The 16029-nt window shown below is 37.5% G+C and overlaps 1 protein-coding gene across 1 annotated transcript in view; it reads right to left on the bottom strand.

The window, feature by feature from the left end:
• LOC150105697 (diphthamide biosynthesis protein 3-like) overlaps positions 1–16029 on the bottom strand; it is a 29391-nt gene that overhangs the window by 4082 nt on the left and 9280 nt on the right. Inside the window, exon 2 of the mRNA XM_090395019.1 lies at positions 4811–4885. Within this exon, the coding sequence (XP_090251145.1) occupies positions 4811–4885 (75 nt within the window). The remainder of the gene's footprint in view (positions 1–4810; positions 4886–16029) is intronic.

Raw genomic sequence — 16029 nt, 5'->3', positions numbered from 1 at the left:
ACTTTTTAATTTGCCACCTTCACTAAAAATTGTCTAAATAGCTGAAATACTTAAAAAAAATATTTCTAGGTTCCCCATTCAGAATGCAGCAGATGGTTTCGATGTTCCTGCCTACATTCACAGTAATTTTTCTGCCAATTTTCATGCACAATTTTTAATTAAAGAATCCATAAGATTTGTACAAGATTTATTTTTCTATTTTTTTAAGAGCATATCACATGCATAAAGTAAAGAGTTGAAACAAATATCTCCACTTTGACCTGATGCCACTTTCTTTCATGTCATCCATATACAAGGCTAGTCTGATAAGTTCTCAGCCTAACAATGAAAAAAACGACTTTATAATTTCAAAATTATTTTTATTTTTCAACATAATCTCCCTTAAGACTAATACATTTATTCCAGCGATGCTCCAGCATCATTATCCCATCCCTGTAGTAGTTCTCAGTAAGATCTGCAAAATACCCCTCTACAGCTCTCTTGATTCAAAAAAAAAAAAAAAAAAAACGCTGACCAGCAAGGAAGAGCTTTAGTTTTGGGAAGAGATAGAAGTCAGAGGGAGCTAAATCTGGGGAATAGGGTGGATGTTCCAACAATTCATAGTGCAGATTCCTTAATTTTCCCATTGCCAAAACACCTTTGTGGGCAGGTGCATTGTCCTGATGAAAGATGATTTTGTTCTTCTGCAAACCGGGCCTTTTCTCATGAATTTTTTCGGCTAGTCTTGTTAAAAGATCGGAATAATATTCTCCGGTTATTGTTTTACCCTTTCCAAGATAATTAATAAACAAAATGCCTTTAGCATCCCAAAACACCGATGCCATGACCTTTCCTGCTGATGGAACCAACTTTGTCTTCTTTGGTGTTGAACAACTGGCTTCTGTCCACTGTTTTGACTGCTGTTTGGATTCTGGTGTGTAATGGTGAATCCAAGTCTCATCCGTAGTAATAAATTGATGCATAAAATCAGTTTTATTCTTGTTAAAACACTTCAAACACTTCAGAGATTTTCATGCAAGTGCATTTTTGATCTGTGCAGCACTCATCTTGTGCAAAGCTTTTCCATATGCAATTCTTCATACAAAATATATCCTATATGTTCTTTTGAAATGCATATAGTCTCAGCAGTGTCACGGACTTTGACTTGCCGGTCATCCAATACCACATCATGCACTTGATCAATGATTTCTGGTGTTGTTACACTTTTTTGGATGTCCTTCACGTGGATCATCTTCAAGGCTGGTATGGCCATGTTTAAACTCAGCAGCCAATTTCTTAATTGTCGAAAACAAAGGAGAAGAGTGCCCATAAACTTTTATGAACTTCGAATGAATTTCTTTTGGCATTAAACCTTCTTTTACAAAAAATTTTAGAACAACACGATACTCGATTTTATCCATTTCAAGGGATACAGACAACACTTTTGCTTAAGACAGATGTATTAAACAAACAATAGAATGATTGCAATTTCACACGGATGCTTATGACAGATGTACCAACTTAGAAAAAAAAAAATTGCCGATAGTGTAGCCATCTATGGTAGAGGCTGAGAACTTTTCAGACCTCCCTCACAGATGAATAGTGGAGAGAATGTGCACTCGTTTCATACCTGATTTAACAAATCTTTCTGTACCCTACAATTCTATCTCTGATTGATAAATGAAACACCAACTATGTGCAGCATCAGCAGGAACGTTCATCACATTGTTTTAATTCCCTTTTTATAGATAGGTAATAAGAGCTCTACTCCAATCATCTGAATTTTGACCCTTTGACCAGGCCTTCTGAATTATGTAGTACATTCACTGTAAGACTAAGACTTATACTTCCATATCTGAGTATATCTGACAAAATTTACTCCAACTACATTTCAGATACTTTTTTCTACCTCAAGTATTGATATACACAGGGGTGCAAAAGTAGGTATATATTAATCTTGGCCGATATATTTTCATATCTGAACATTGCATCAGACAACCCAAAGATCTGTGGGGAATGCCTAACTACTAGAAGCTTTTTATTTATTTTTGTGGGTTTTGAATAAATGCAAGAGCGACTAACATTTCATTTTCAGGGGGTAACACTGACAGATCAACCACTCTTTGGTGCATTACGGATGGATCCAGTCTGATCAAATTTATTGTGTATTCTGTAAATTGTTAGCCTACTTGGTGGGAGCATATCAAATTTTTCACCCCATTTCTGTTGAACCTTTTTCAGCATTCTGTGTCTTCCAGTATTGTTTTACTATCCACTTTCATTGGTTAAATTTCCAGCCATATTTATCTAGAAAAATCATAGAATAAGGAATATAAAATAATAAAAGATTCACAATTGTATACCTGCCTTTACATCCCCCCAATATACTCCTGATTCCTCTTGACTATTATTATTATGTAACACCTTCAGGGAGTCCAAGGACTCATTGCGGAAGGGCACTCTAATTTCCATATATACATCTCACTATCTCCATTCTCCTACTACGACACTACTACTCATCACAACCAACAATAGTATTTTTTGTCTGTAAATTGTGTGTGTTCTCATGACCTGATTTCCCTATACATGGGATGAAAAAACAGTTTCTGGCTGAAAAATCCCAGTTACTTCCATACGAAATCATTGAAAGAGTGTATATAGAGATTCCTCTTGTCACAACGAGAATTGAACTCAGGTCTTTTCCAATCAAAGGGTGCAATGTTTTGCTGCTCTTTCAATAGAAAGATGGAAATTTATGTGGAATTAAATTTAATAATGTAAAATTTTTGCTTAATCACTCCAGTCATCTAGAATATCTTTAACATTAGTTTTTTTCGTATCATCTCAGATTCCTTTTACAGTGCTTTTTTTTCCCTTTCTAAGCTTCCAGAATGTTTTGCCTCTTTCCTGATATTTACCATCTATATTCTTACCAGTCTTCTCTTGTTTAAGTAGACTCTGGTAAGAAGATAGGGTTAGTTGATGCTGTCAACTTTTATGTTTAGGGCATCTACTAACTTACTTGCTAGGAACTTTCTATATACTTTCTTCTTTTCCATGACTGTTTCTTTAACTTACCAAATCCAGCATGGAGTTCTGATTTTTTATCTTTCCACACAACTTCAACCACATGATTTCAAACAGCCAAATCAATATTTTTTTCAGTCTGCCATTAAGTATCCAAGAGATGTTTTTTCTAGTTTTTGTAGTTAACATCCATATACAACCTTCACTGGCTAAAAATATCTCTAACAGCCAACTAACTATTCGTGCTTTATAAATTAAACAAAGACAAAAAAAAAAAGTTAATATGACTAGAGATAAGGGATGTTACTAAAGAAACTACTACTTCCATATTTATTATTAGATTATCATTCCACTAATTTGCAAAAGAAAATCCCCATCCCCAATATATAAATTACCCAGAACACACTCTGGGCCTATAGAAGGTGCTACTGACTCTCCCCCTATTCTTTATATAAGCCAAACAATCAGCTAAATCTTTAACCCATCTAACTAATATAAAAACCCATGCTTAGAATGCATGTTGTGTCATTAAATTTCTTTGCACTGATTTAATCATTAAAAAAAAAAAAGCTGACATTTTGTATTTGCTATGATAAATATCACTGTGATAAACTTATGTGGTATTAAATTTAATAGATGTAAAATTTTTGCTTAAGTATCAAAAGCATTCTTAATGGAATACAATGAAATGCAATAAAAAAAAAAGAATTTTAAAAGCATCTCTACATAAGACAGCAGTCAATTCTAAATTAAAAAATTAATACAAGATAATAATTAGGAATTTGCGTAAGACTGATACAATACTTAAACAGATCTGACAACAGGCTGTCAGATCTGTTTAAGTTAGGTCAGTGTAGAAAGTCCTCACAGCTCTTTGCATAACCACTGCACAAGGAATCCACTTTTATGTACGAGTTTAGTTTTCTTCCAAAGAATGCTATGTGTTTTCACACTGACAGAAGATCTAATGGCTCTTATCCCCTTTATGGGAAATATTATTGTATCAATCTTATGTAAATTCCTGATGATTACTTATTATATTTTACCCCCTTTAAATTAGTAATTTACTGTTTTCTGTCTTACTTACATTGTAGTGGCACTTTTAAAATTAATACTTTTATTGCATTTTATTTTGTGTTCTATTGTTAACATACTGAGGATGTCTTTGATCTGAGGTGAAAATTTTACATCTATTAAATTTACTTCGATGTAAGTCTGAGTTTCCATTTTTAATTTCTGCAAACATAACAGCTTACACACCTATTTTGAAGCAGTTTCAATTTCAAATAAAAATAGACAAATTCAATGGAATTACATTATCTGTATTTCTGTGTGAGGGATAATGACAAATCTCAAGAAATAACAGTAAATAATAATGAAGAAATTACTGCTTACAAAAAAGGACTCTACATATTAAGGGAAGAGAGAGATGTGAGATGAAGGACAGGGATTATTAGATGCAACAAGTAGAGGGGGGGGGGGAGAATGCAGCAGATAAAAAATATAATAGTATGGCATACTGGCACCTTTATTAACAATGACATACAGATACGGTACATTTAGAAATGTATAATATTCATTAATTTTTATCACATTCACCCAGTATGCAAATAAGATTAGTCATTATAATGAAATTTGCATTTTCACCAAGAATTTAATAATGATATATGTATTGATCCTTAAGCCACTGTTATAATCTTTGAAATTAAATTTTACCTTAAAAAAATCTGAATTGCAATATATGCATTATGAAGAAAATTCATATTTTATAAGCAAAATATGTAAGTATATTTCTGAAACTTACTAGATCATAAATGACTTTTACAATAAGTGAGCAACTTGGACATGCTGCAATTTCTTCTCCATTCATAAGGTCTTCCTTAAAGAAAGAAAGAAATTATTCAAAAATAAACTTATATCGCAATAAAGTACATAAGTAAATAGATATTAATGCACATATTTTCAAAAACCCATAGTCTTATTTTCTAAAAAAAATTTTAATTTAAAAATGCCAGCCACATCCAGCAAATCAATTGCTATGCTAAGAAAACAAAGCAATTCAGAAATAACATCATAACATAACATAATATAATATCAAAAATGTTTGGATAGTGAGGCTTATTTGTGGCTGTGATCCCACAGAGTTCTACAAAGAAAGAAATGGAGGACTATTTTGAGTTGTTATAGAAAGCAGCTAACAAACAAAAACAAAATAATTGGTCCTTGTTAGAGATCTAAAACAGCAGATTAAGAAACAAACACCAAAGAAATGTTTTGGGAAAATTTAGAGAAAAGAGCAAAACTAATAATAACAGTAAATACATGCTGGATTTCTGTTCTGGACATGGACTAGGAATTACCAATATCAACTTCCAACATAAACTGGGATGCAGAATTTATGCTTGGTAAGAATATATTGTTGGAAGTAGAGGAAATAAGAGATCTGGGAGTGATAGTGGATAAGGATCTAAAATTTAGGGGTCACATCGCCAAAATTGTGAAGACAACACAAAGACTTCTGGGAATGATGAGGAGGACACTGACGTGTAGAAGTAGGGAGATTCTTGTTCCATTGTATAAGGCTTTGATTAGGCCACACATGGACTATTGTGCCCAGATTTGGTCACCTGGTTTTCAGAAGGATGAGGAGATGTTGGAAAGGGTCCAAAGGCGACTGACTAAGGTAGTTTCTGACCTCTGGAATGTCGAGTATGAGGAAAGATTGAAAAGATGTAATTTGCAGAGACTAGTGGAGAGAAGGAAGAGGGGAGATATGATAGAGACCTACAAGTTGGTAAGGGGTTGCTATAGGATCAATGGTGGAGAAGTTCTACAGCGAATAGTGGGAGATCAGGGGAGAACCAGAGGTCATCCCTGGAAACTGTATAAAGAGGGTGTGAGTAGGGGAGTGAGAGGCAGGTTTTTTTCGTGCAGAGTTGTGAATGATTGGAATGCCTTGCCTGAGAGTGTGGTGTCTGCAAGGAGTTTGAATGTGTTTAAGACCCGGTATGATGAGATGTGTGTGAGATAAAAGGACCTCCTAGATGAGTCTTTGACTCCATGAGGTCTTGTTTAATAATAATAATAATAATAATAATAAAGATGTGCACAAATTTACATGGAGAGAAGAAAGAAATAAGAAGTGTTACTATGTTATTGGTGATATCAATACCTTTAGACTGGTTCCGGACTCAAGAGTACATAGGAAGTTTTATAGGAGAAATTTCCTATTTCTCAGATATGAAAAACTCTCATATCACATATGAGTTATGAGAAAGATTACAGTGAACAGATGGCATCAATGGCAGTATCATATTAAAAATGATGATATTAGGAAAGACATTGTTAGCATTCAGGAATGTGTCAGAACTAATCTTGTGCAGTATGGTCACTTAAACAGAATGGGAGAAGAAAGGTCAGCAAAACAAGTATTCTTTGCTAAGATTGATAGGAAAAAGACCAAGAGCTAGGTGGATCAATACAGTAAAAATACCTTAGAAGACAGAAATATAAGATCTGATAATATTGGACTCTCGGTAGATAACAATAACAGATTAATTTGTAGGAAAAGTGTTGACTGAAAGTTAGTACTGTCATAATATTTTGTACATCTCCTAAGTCAGGTGCACAAAAAACAGAATAATGTATAAAATATCAGGAATTAGATGATGATGAAGAAAAATATGCACAAGTTTTAAAAAGGATCAAAGTTAGCAGCTTTCAGAGGTGAACTGAAGTATACTCAAACATAGAAATGTTGTTAAAGAAAAAATGAAGGAGTCTAAAAACGAACCTTGAAGACTTGATGGTAAACTGAAGAAAACATTGATTCAGCAAGGAAGAAAATTATGGATCTGAAAGCTGAGATAGAAGAAAAATAACTGATGAAAAATGAAGACAACAGTAATGAGAAAAATTAATATAGTGAACATATGTGATCATTGTCAGAATCATTAAAACCTAGATGTTGGAAAGGATCCATCTTGACAATGTTAGCAGTCAGGAATGTGTGTGTGCAGAGCTAATCTAAAATGCCATGGTAACTTAAACAGAATGGAAAGGAAAGGTTAGCAAAACAGGCAATTGATAACAGGATGTACAGAAAAACCAAGAGTTAAGTGGATTAGAAGACAAAAATATAAGATCCGACAGATAAACTAATTTGGACAAAAACTGTTGATAGGAAGTAAAAATGTAAAATAAATTAAAGATGCCAAGAAATTATATTCTTGGTTTTGTAAAACTCGATGTAGCTTAGAAATACCAAAGCACTTTACATCGATTTTTACAGAGGTCAAGTCTCATGAGAACTGTTACAAAAATAACCTTGTTTGTCTCTATGTATTTTATGTTAAAGATTAATATATGGGAATTGATTGTATTTACTGTTTTAACTAAAGTTTCTAGAATGTCAAAAACAAAGGCAATGCTTTGCCATCGGAACTTTGTATAATAGATATGTATAAGAGCACAAGAAAGTTGTTTACAATTAAGTGTGTGAGAAAATTGTTTGCGAGCTCTGTGCATGAATGCCTTCAAAGTTAGTATCAAAGAGATCCGCTAGTTTCAGAAAAGTTTCCGCTGCCCGACAAGACAAGGAAAAAAAGTGTGCACGGAGGAGAAGAAAAAATGGGCCGGCCTTACCATAAAGATCAAGGAGAACTGCCGATTTCTTCAGGGTTTACAACCTTGGTGCAAGGTCCCGAGAAGACAAAAATAAAAGGGGACTGAGCCCAACATCGTGAGGAGAGTCCAGGTCCAGTTGCTGACAGAAGAGAGGTGAGATCCAGTTGCCAAGACAGCAGAGGCGAGGTCGAATTACCAAAGCAGGAGAGGCGAAGTGCTGTCACCGAAGAGAGCCAGAGGCAGTCGGCGGAGAACCAGAAGCAGTCGGACCCAGAGGGACAGACTTGACGGCGAACCGAGGCCAGAGGAAAAATTGGGAGAACAGCTGATGCCAAGTGCCGGTCGGATGTCCTAGTGCTGCAGGAAGTCAACCGAAACCAAAAGCCGCAGAGTGATTTTCAAGCCTATATGTGGAAACCTTGCCTGAGCTTTTGAGTAGCGGGAAGATTGCAGTCCAAGACCCGCTGATATTCCGACGAAAAGCCCCCTGAAGCAAGACTCTCCAGATGGAAACATAAGGCCTGAGATGAAAGAAAAACCACAGAGACTTTGATGCAGGACCTTTGGAAGGTGTCTTGACAAAGAGCCTCTGTAAGTAAGATAGCCAAAGCGTATAGTTAAGAGCAAATACACCACGACTGTTTGTGTAAAGTTTTACTGAAGGAATTTGTGTTAGAGAAAGAGAGAGAGAGAAATCAACCAGCTGTATTACTGAGTTTTATGTCAATTAAAAGATACTGGTGGCACAGTCTTATCAAATAAATTTTCTAGTATCCATAGGCATAAAACTTGTAGTGCGAAAGGTAGATAAACTAAGTACGCAATAGTAAGATGGAATAGTGAGAATAAGAAAGGAATATATAAAAAATAATAATAACAGTGCCTTATAAATAGCAAGTAATAACATACAGTTTCATCCTTTATCAAAGCGTAAGCAAAAATAATAATGTAAACTTTTCATGTACCACTATCATAGCATCATGCCCACTCCTTGAGGATTGTTGTTATATGCCATTTAGTTTTTTTCTCTTGTCCCTTCTTTTAGTAGTTGTAAATTCATGTTGGTAAGTTGTCCACCCAAATTTTGCTACCTTCCTCTACTTCTGAAGCCCTGAATCTTCTCCAATAAATAGCTATCCTTTCAAATGATTCAAGAGCCTGTGTAGCTCAGTGGATGTGGCGTTTGCATACCACCGCGCTTGGCCGCACGAAGGAAGGCTTGGTTTCGAGTCTAGTCGGCGACTAGAGGAAATTTTTCTAAGCCTTTTTTAGACGTGGCGCTAGCGTCGCCGTAGCACGTGGCGGTGAATTTGAGCTGTGCAGAAGAAAGTGATTTTTAATCGGTGAATAGTCCGTTTTTTTCCCGTTTTTATACGTTTTTGAGTGCTGAATTGTTTCTCTGAATATGAGTGTACTTCAGTGGTTGTTTTTCGGAAGTTAGTTGCTGTCGCGATATAATATATGTTGGTACCGTCAGAATCGAACGCGTAACGGTGGAAGACAAAACGAAGCTAAGTTACTTTGTATTTAGTTATATTTCATTTTATTTAATTATATTAGTACTTAAATGTTCTGATGTTTGTACTTTTTCCCCCTCTTATTTATTAATTGAATAATTAATAAGGATTACGCTACTCGGCAGTAAGGAATGATGGTGGATTCAGCAGCAGTCGCAAGTGGCGTAACGCCAAGTCCTCCGCCATTTAAGAACTCGATTATTAGCAATATCATAAGGGACTTTGTGGCATGCAGTACTTGCGGCATGTATGCTTCTAAGGAATTACATATGTGGTTTGTTAAAGAGAGTGGAGAGCGTATGTGCGCAAAATGCAGGCAGTTGGAGGAAATAAGTACATTAGATATATCGATATCCGACTTTGTTGCTCCAGGAACGGAGAATGAATGTAGGAAGACGAGTAGTATGATAGGAGAGAATGAGAAAATAATGGTTGATAGTGTGGAAGGTGTGAGTGACTGTGGAAGTTTAGGAGATGGTTTTGTTTGGGAGAGTGAATTTAGATTAAGAGTGACTGACCTGCAGCGGGAGATAGATGAGTTGAAAGAGGAGGTGGAATGTCTAGTGAATGAGAGCAGAAGTATGAAAGATAAGATTAGGAGAATGGAAGAGATGAATGCAAGGCGAATCAGAGTAGGAGAGAGAGAGAATTTAAGGAGTATGAGTGAGAGGTATGGGGGTGCTAGAAGAGGAGAGATTGGAAACAGTAGAAGAGAAGGAATGAGAGAGAGGTATGGGAATGCTAGCAGACGAGAGGATGAAAACAGTAGGAGAGACGGAATGAGAGAGAGATATGGAAGTGCTAGAAGAGGAGAGAATGGAAACGGTAGGAGAGATGGAATGAGAGAGAGGTATGGGAATGCTAGAAGACGAGCGGATGGAAACAGTAGTAGGAGAGACAGAATGAGAGAGGGATATGGAAGTGCTAGAAGTGGAGAAAATGGAAACAGTAGGAGAGAGGGAATGAGAGAGATGTATGGGAGTGCTAGAAGAGGAGAGAATGGAAACAGTAGAAGAGAGAGGAATGGGAATGAAAGAAGAGGAGAGAATGGAAACAATAGGAGCGATGGAATGGTAAGAGGTATAATGTATGGTGACTCAATGATCCGTGGTGTTCAGGATAGGATGCGTGAGGAGTGTTTGCCAGGAGGAACAATAGAAAGGGTGGCTATGGCAATTAAGAGAAGTGAAAGGGTGGATGAGATGATTGTGATGGTAGGAACGAATGACTTGAGTGGTAATGTAAGTCGGGCAGCGAGAGATATGAGATTTTTGCTTGAGACTGTACGGAAGAAGACAGAGAGAGGAAAAATAGTGTGCGTGTTGCCTAGGTATGATAATGATGAGCTGAGCAGAAGAGCGGTGATATTGAATGGCATAATAGCGAGAATGTGTGACAAGAGAGGACTGGTATATGTGGATGCTTGGAGTGCGTTTGAGGAAAGAGAGGAGTTGTTTGCGAGAGACCGTTTGCATTTGAATGAGGAAGGACGTAGGCATCTGGAGAGATTGCTGTTCTGAACGAGTCAGTGTGTCCCAGGGAGGATGATAGCAGGGGTGGCCTCTTGTGGGAATGGATACTTGGGAGAAGGGAGACAATGTCAGGTAAGACTGAGCCCAGTGGAGTCTAGAAGGGATAATGCTGGGTATAGAAACAATGGCATTTATATGCTGTATACTAATGCCAGGAGTATCCGGAATAAGGGAGAGGAATTGGTGGCGCAGATAGCATCAGCCTGGCCAAAAATTATTGCGATCACTGAGACGTGGTTGACAGAAGGGGATATAAAAACAGGAATAGAAGTCACTGGGTATAGCATTTTTCGCCAGGATAGGAGGGGAAAGCGTGGTGGTGGGGTGCTGCTTATGATAAGTGATGACCTATGTCCTCTAAGAGTGGAGAATTTGGAAGGTAGTGAGACAAATGATTTTGAGAGCGTATGGTGTGAGGTAGAGGTAGGCAAGACAGGATATTTAGTGGGGTGTTGCTACAGACCCAGGAGCACAGAGGATGGGGACCAGGAGATGTTTAGACAGCTAAGTTTGGCAAGTGCAAGAAGAATGATTGTTATGGGAGATTTTAACTTCAGTAGTATAAATTGGAGAGAGGAAGATGCATGTAACAATAGGGGAATGGAATTTCTAGAATTCTTGAGGGACAAATGTCTTAGGCAACATGTAACAGAGGGAACAAGAGGTTCAAAAATTTTGGATTTGGTTATAGCATCAGAAGAGTTGATAATAACTGAGTTGACGTCTCTCCCACCAGTTGGAGAGAGTGACCATATGGTTTTGACTTGGAAAATGAATAGACATGCAGGAGTATCAAAGAGACGGGAACTTATGTGGAATTATAAGGCAGGTGATTATAATAGTCTTAGACGTCAACTTCGGGAAGTTTCATGGAGGGAGGAATTGGAAGGCCGGGATATCACCAGTGCGTGGGAAATTGTGAAAGAATATTTGTTATCAGCAATGGTAAGTTGTATACCATGAGTGAAGAAGAGGGCGCAATTTGGAGTAAAGTGGATGACAAACAATATTAAACAGGAATTGCATGCGAAAAAGAGGCTATGGAAGAGATATAAGGAGACAGGTGAAGAGATGCATGAGGAATATAAGACACAGGCCAGAAGAGTGACTCGTGTGGTAAGGAAAGCGAAACTGGAATATGAGAGGAGATTGGCCCTAAGATCCAAAGAAAATCCTAGGGAATTTTTTAGCTATGTGGCCAGTAGGAGGAGAAATGACTGTGGAAGAATGATATTGTGGGATAAAAATGGGAATAGAGTGACTGATGCAGAGGACATAGTGGAATTGTTCAATGAACACTTTATTGGAGTATTTCATCCTAGAGGAGTCAGTTTTAATGCTAGAGGGATAGGACTGGTATGAGGTCTGGAGGTACAGGAAGAGAGTGTGTTTCAGATACTGAGTACTCTGGATGTCAGTAAAGCTGTTGGACTGGATGGTATTTCGCCACGAGTTTTGAGAGAATGTGCTAGGGAATTGACAATACCTTTAACGTGGCTTTTCAATGAAAGTCTGGCTTTGGCAAAGGTGCCCAGGGAATGGAAGGAAGGTAAGATAGTGCCATTGCATAAGGGTGGTAACAGACTGGAAGTGTCTAATTATAGGCCAGTCTGTGTGTCATCAGTAGTTGTTAAGATCTTGGAGAAAGTAGTGAGGGACCGTGTACAGCATTGGGCAGATGAGGGTAATGTTATCATTGAGAATCAACATGGATTTGTGAAAGGACGCTCTTGTTTTAGCAATATGCTAGCCTTTTATAATAAAGTTACAAGAGCATTAGATGAGGGAAAGGCATATACTGCAATTTTCTTAGACTTGGCAAAGGCATTTGACAGGGTGCCACATGATAAGCTGATATTTAAGTTGCAGCTCATGGGTCTGGATGTCAGATTGGTCAACTGGATTCAGGATTGGCTGTCTGATAGGTATCAGAGAGTTGTGTATGGTGGAGCAGTTTCCAGGAGGCAGAGGGTTACAAGTGGGGTCCCACAGGGCTCAGTACTAGGACCTATATTGTTTAACCTTTATATCAATGACATAGCCAGTGGATTGCAGGGGGATATTCAGTTGTTTGCGGATGATGCGAAGCTTGGAAGGATTATTAGTAATAGTGCAGATGTGGTAGCCCTGCAAGAGGATTTAAATAAGCTAGATAGATGGGCAAATGAATGGGGGTGTCAGTTTAATGCAGCAAAATGTAAGGTCTTGAGGTTTGGGAAACATCGATGGGATGCTGCATACTCTATGGGAGGAGTTATACTGGAGGAAGTAGGGGAGACAAGAGATCTGGGGTTGATGATTGATAGAAACCTGAAGTTTAGGGGACATATTGCAAAGGTGGTGAAGGTAACACAGAGGATTGCTGCTATTATGAGAAGGACACTGACCTGCAGAGATAAGAGGGTTATCATTCCATTGTATAAGTCTCTGATCAGACCACACTTGGACTATTGTTCTCAGATTTGGTCCCCAGGATTTGAAGGGGATAAATTAACTGTGGAAAGGATACAAAGACGGATGACAAAGATGGTTTCAGGACTGTACAAGGATAGTTATGAGGATCGGCTGAGAGAATGTGGACTGCAGAGTTTGGTGGATAGAAGGAGAGGTGATATGATTGAGACTTTTAAACTGTTGAGAGGTGGTTACAGGGTTGACACTGGGGAGTTCTTTCGCTTGGTTGATCAGCGGGAAGGAGTGATGACAAGAGGCCATCCCTGGAAGTTACGAAAGGAAACTGTGAGCAAGAGGGTAAGGAGTGGTTTCTTTGTGTGGAGGGTGGTTGAGCCGTGGAATGCATTGCCTGATGGAGTGGTGGGAGCGAGAACGGTCAGTGGGTTTAAGGAGTGGTATGATAAACTTTGTGTTTCTCAGGGGGGGACTTCCCCTCGATGAGTCTTGACAGACTTTATGTCTTAGAAAGGACCTCCCTCGATGAGTCTTTTGACTCCTTGGAGGCCTGAATAATAATAATAATAATAATAATAATCTGCTTGCATAATAATTCCAAAGTACATTAGCATCTATTTAACAATTAATGTCTCAAAGGAGCATTCTGTCTTTATGTTCTCTAAACCTGATTAGTCATTCTTGAAGTCTATAAGATTCTTAACATTCTCCATGTCCATAAATGAAATTAATCAATGTTTTCTTCTTAACAACCAGCTTTCACATCCATATACACCAGTGGAAATATTTAACACCATTAAAAATTCTAACTTTTGTGGCCTTACTAATATTTCTATCTTTCGCAAGTTTTCTCATGTTTAACATAGCCCTCCTCTCCCGTAGCTATCTTTCTTTTAATATCATCTTCACACTGGCCATCATTATATATTCTGGGCTGCAACAAATCATAGCTTTCAACCACTTCTATTTCATCTCCCTCAATCATAAATTCAGCTCAGTTTTTTTTGTTTTAAGCTGCCCTGATTTAGTTTCTACCTTAAGGGTTGCATTATCTGCATTATTTAAATTATTTACTTTTCTGCCTCCAATCTTAATTCCTGCCAAGCATCCATCTAAGTCAGTCATTCTCATTATAAGGATTGAAAAGATAGGATGACAATATACACCCCATTAGTCAGCTTTGCTATCAGGTGTAAATGTTTTTTTGCACAAAACTATTAATTGTAATGAAAATTTCTGCAGCTTTGTTAGTAAATGAGCTTACTGTATTTATATTGTAAGATTCTTAAATATAAATTTCATGTAGATCCTAATGTAAGACAATAAGTGAAAAAAACTTAGCTAATGGTAATGGAGCTACCCCTTTTAACTTTTAGACTCCAGATTAATGGATTATTTTAATCGGACAGGATCAGGATGATTACCATCATCCTGATCCCGTCCAATTTATACTATAATTTAAAAATTTTAGTTTTAATTAACCAATAATCCATTAATCTCAAGGCTGCAGGTTGATAAAAAGGGTAACTCCATTATCACAAAGCCTAGATTCTGTATTTATTGAGATTACCATTTTTTGAATATATAATTTCAAAATAGAATAGTTATAGTAAATTTCGTTTAATCCTTTATCCAAGTGTGAGCAAACAAAGTTTGCACACCACCGGGCAACTCCGGCCAATGGTGGACCAAGCTAACATCACTCCTATCTCAGTATCTCCCATAATGCAACATCTCCTTATAACAATAGCTGTACTAAAGCATATGAGCAAAAGACAACTAAATGAACCATAATAAAAAGTATGACAGGAAAAATAGGCGTATGAGTGTGAACATGAACAAAATGAAGGATAGAGTGCTGGGAGACTCATTAGTACGAGGTGTGTTAGTAGAGGATTTGACAAAATCGTACCAACCTGGTGCGACCATAAAGGATGTAACTGAGTCTATTAGAGAGCAAAAGGAAAGGGCAAAAGAAATGATTGTTGTGGCAGGTATGAATGATTTGAAAGGAGATAAAATGGAAATGATAGAAGACCTGAATGAATTGTTTGAGGTAGCAAAAGAAAAGAGTGAGAGAGTTAGAATGATTAGTCTTTTGCCACAGTATGACAGTGAAATGTTTAAAAGGAGGGCCATAATTGCGAATGACTTTATACGTGGGTTATGTATGCCGAGTGGTGTGGAATTTGTGGATGTGTGGAGCGAGTTCGATGGGCGAAAGGATCTATATAAGATGGATGGCTTGCATTTGAATGGTTACGGTGTAAGGAGACTTGAGAAAGTGTTGCTGAATGTAGTGGATGTGCAAATTCAGGAAAACTAGATTTATTAAGGGGGGTGGGTAGATATACGGTCCTTAGGGAGGCAGTTGAATGTATGAATGAATATAACATGCCCGAGCGAATAAGGACAACAAATCAGAGTGGGATAGTTAATATAAGGCATCAAGGTAGCGTTGGGGCTAATGGGAGATCTTAAATTCATGTACACTATTGCTAGGAGTATTAGGAACAAGAAGGAAGAGTTTTTGGCCATGGTTGGCACTTCAAGACCACAGGTTATTGGTATTAGTGAATCATGGCTGACTGTAGATGATATAGCTAGTGGGATTGATGATAGCTGATGAGCTACAGCCAAGGAGAATAGAAGTTGAATTGCAGGATGGAGAAAAAAAGCACATTTGAGGCCATTTGGTGTGAGATTGTGGCTAGCAGAACGGGAGGAAGGAATTGGATTTTATGCGGTTATTAAGGCATAACTATCTGCGACAGCATGTAATGGAAAATACTAGGGGTCAGAGAGTGCATGACCTACTAATTACATCTGAGGATTTTGCTGTAACAAATATGACGACATTGCCACCAATTGGTGAGAGTGATCATAGGGTCTTGACTTGGGAGGTGGCTAAAGGTGTGGAATTTACAATTAAGACAGGG

This window comes from Typopeltis vanoorti, chromosome 6, assembly GCF_054136105.1.
Source record: "Typopeltis vanoorti isolate ZY-2024b chromosome 6, IOZ_Tvanoo_1.0, whole genome shotgun sequence".
Classification (NCBI taxonomy): Eukaryota; Metazoa; Arthropoda; class Arachnida; order Uropygi; family Thelyphonidae; genus Typopeltis; species Typopeltis vanoorti.
Note: the sequence above shows the minus strand (reverse complement) of the source record. Positions and strands in the feature narration are given on the sequence as shown.